Raw genomic sequence first — 1587 nt, 5'->3', positions numbered from 1 at the left:
CTATAAGAATCCATCAACTCTCAGAGGTTGCATTGTGCCTGTAATTATTTTTTGCTGTTATTTTAGAGTGGCACGGCCCGGGACTGGAAGGGGCGTGTGTTTGATAAACAGGGCGTGGATTTGGCAGCCGGACGGGAAGGGGTGTTGAGGGTTTCCTATAGAGCCGCTGCCAAGGAGCCACGGGAGCTCAGCGCACACGGAGGAGCGGAGCGCTCAGGGACACAAATCCACAACCATCTTTCCTCTGAGCCGCGGACTTCAAGTCAAGTTACTGAAAAGATCCACAAGTTGTCTTTGATGCTTTACGGAGCCGATGAACCCCCTAGACAGATAAAGGACATTTAAGGTTCGTTGAGAAACATGAGTGGGGTTTTTACGCACAGTGGGCAAGTTTTGCGCCGCTTGACGTCGCGGCTGGAACGCGGTGATTTTATAGGCGTTCTCGGTTTTAGCAGCTTTTAATCCCAGTAGTATGAAGTCATTTGATATGGCATGTTTCCTGCGTTGTGTCCTCTGGCTCAGGGTTGCGACTCATGGGATGTAGTAAATGGAGAGCTGCGTTCAACTTTGGACACCTGAAGGTGCAGTCCAAGCTGTCCGTGTTCTTTACCATGATCATTCTCTTCACTTACCTATTTTACTGCCTCACTGGATACTGTGACTCCTTACCCAGGCCTGTGTACGACCAACAGAGCAGTTTTCTCAACAAAATTATCTCAAATGATGGACAAGAAGCGTCACCGCAGCACCTCGGCGCGCACAAGAACGCGTCCCCGGTCTCGTTCGTCCGGGAGCAGCTGTCGGACTTGGACAGCGCGGACAACAACGAACTGCCGCCTGCACCGGGCGCTAACAACATCTCTATAGCCAACACTTTCGGGAGCAAAAAGTTCCCACAGGCCATCATCATAGGAGTGAAGAAAGGTGGCACGCGGGCGCTGCTGGAGTTCCTGCGCATCCATCCGGACGTGAGAGCCGTCGGCGCTGAACCTCACTTCTTCGACCGCTTCTATGACAAGGGGCTGGAATGGTACAGGTAAGGACTGATGGATACTCTGCAAAAGAAAAAAAATTAAACTAAACATAACTTCAACTAAACAGAAGTTTCCTTGCTGCCTTGAAATGGCAAGTTGACTGAAATAGGACTGAATAGTTGAGTCAAAGTTGAAGTCACAACTCATGAACGCCTGGCTGTGAAGCTGATGACTAGCCGTTGTAAGCTGCTGAATTTGACAAACACATCTGTCTACACCGAGTTAATGATTCAAGATGAGTCGGTTTCACTAAATTGGACGGTGCGTTTCCACAGTGACTTATTCCTGTGCGCTGTAAATGTAAAATGTAGCGTGCGTTTGTGTATTTTAATGTCTACAATATCCAGTGCAGGTGTGCAGAACTTTTTTTTTTTTTTTTTGCACTCTCATACAAATTAGCATACTTTCTCGGTTGACTCAAGCAGCTGCACATTACAGTAAGCACTTTTAGTACAGCCTGCCTAACCAGTCTGATGAGGTGAGTACTTGACTGGGCAGATGCTCAGTGAGAATCTGCAGCTCATCGTTTTGCTTGTCGGGAATCAGTTTGTGG

General features: G+C 48.2%; 1 protein-coding gene across 1 annotated transcript; it reads left to right on the top strand.

The window, feature by feature from the left end:
* Nucleotides 1-206: 206 nt before the first annotated feature.
* LOC139639799 (heparan sulfate glucosamine 3-O-sulfotransferase 3B1-like) lies at nucleotides 207-1036 on the top strand (the record flags this gene model as incomplete). Its single annotated transcript, XM_071513952.1, has 1 exon — nucleotides 207-1036. A coding segment is annotated over exon 1 (503 nt), but the record flags the coding sequence as incomplete, so codon positions are not given.
* Between the last annotated feature and the right edge of the window lie 551 nt (nucleotides 1037-1587).

Source organism: Centroberyx affinis, unplaced genomic scaffold (assembly GCF_046629955.1).
Source record: "Centroberyx affinis isolate AG114_WGS23_722 - 3 ecotype Tasmania unplaced genomic scaffold, CSIRO-AGI_Caff_v1 ptg000283l_1, whole genome shotgun sequence".
Classification (NCBI taxonomy): domain Eukaryota; kingdom Metazoa; phylum Chordata; class Actinopteri; order Beryciformes; family Berycidae; genus Centroberyx; species Centroberyx affinis.
This window is presented reverse-complemented; position numbering and strand designations above follow the sequence as displayed.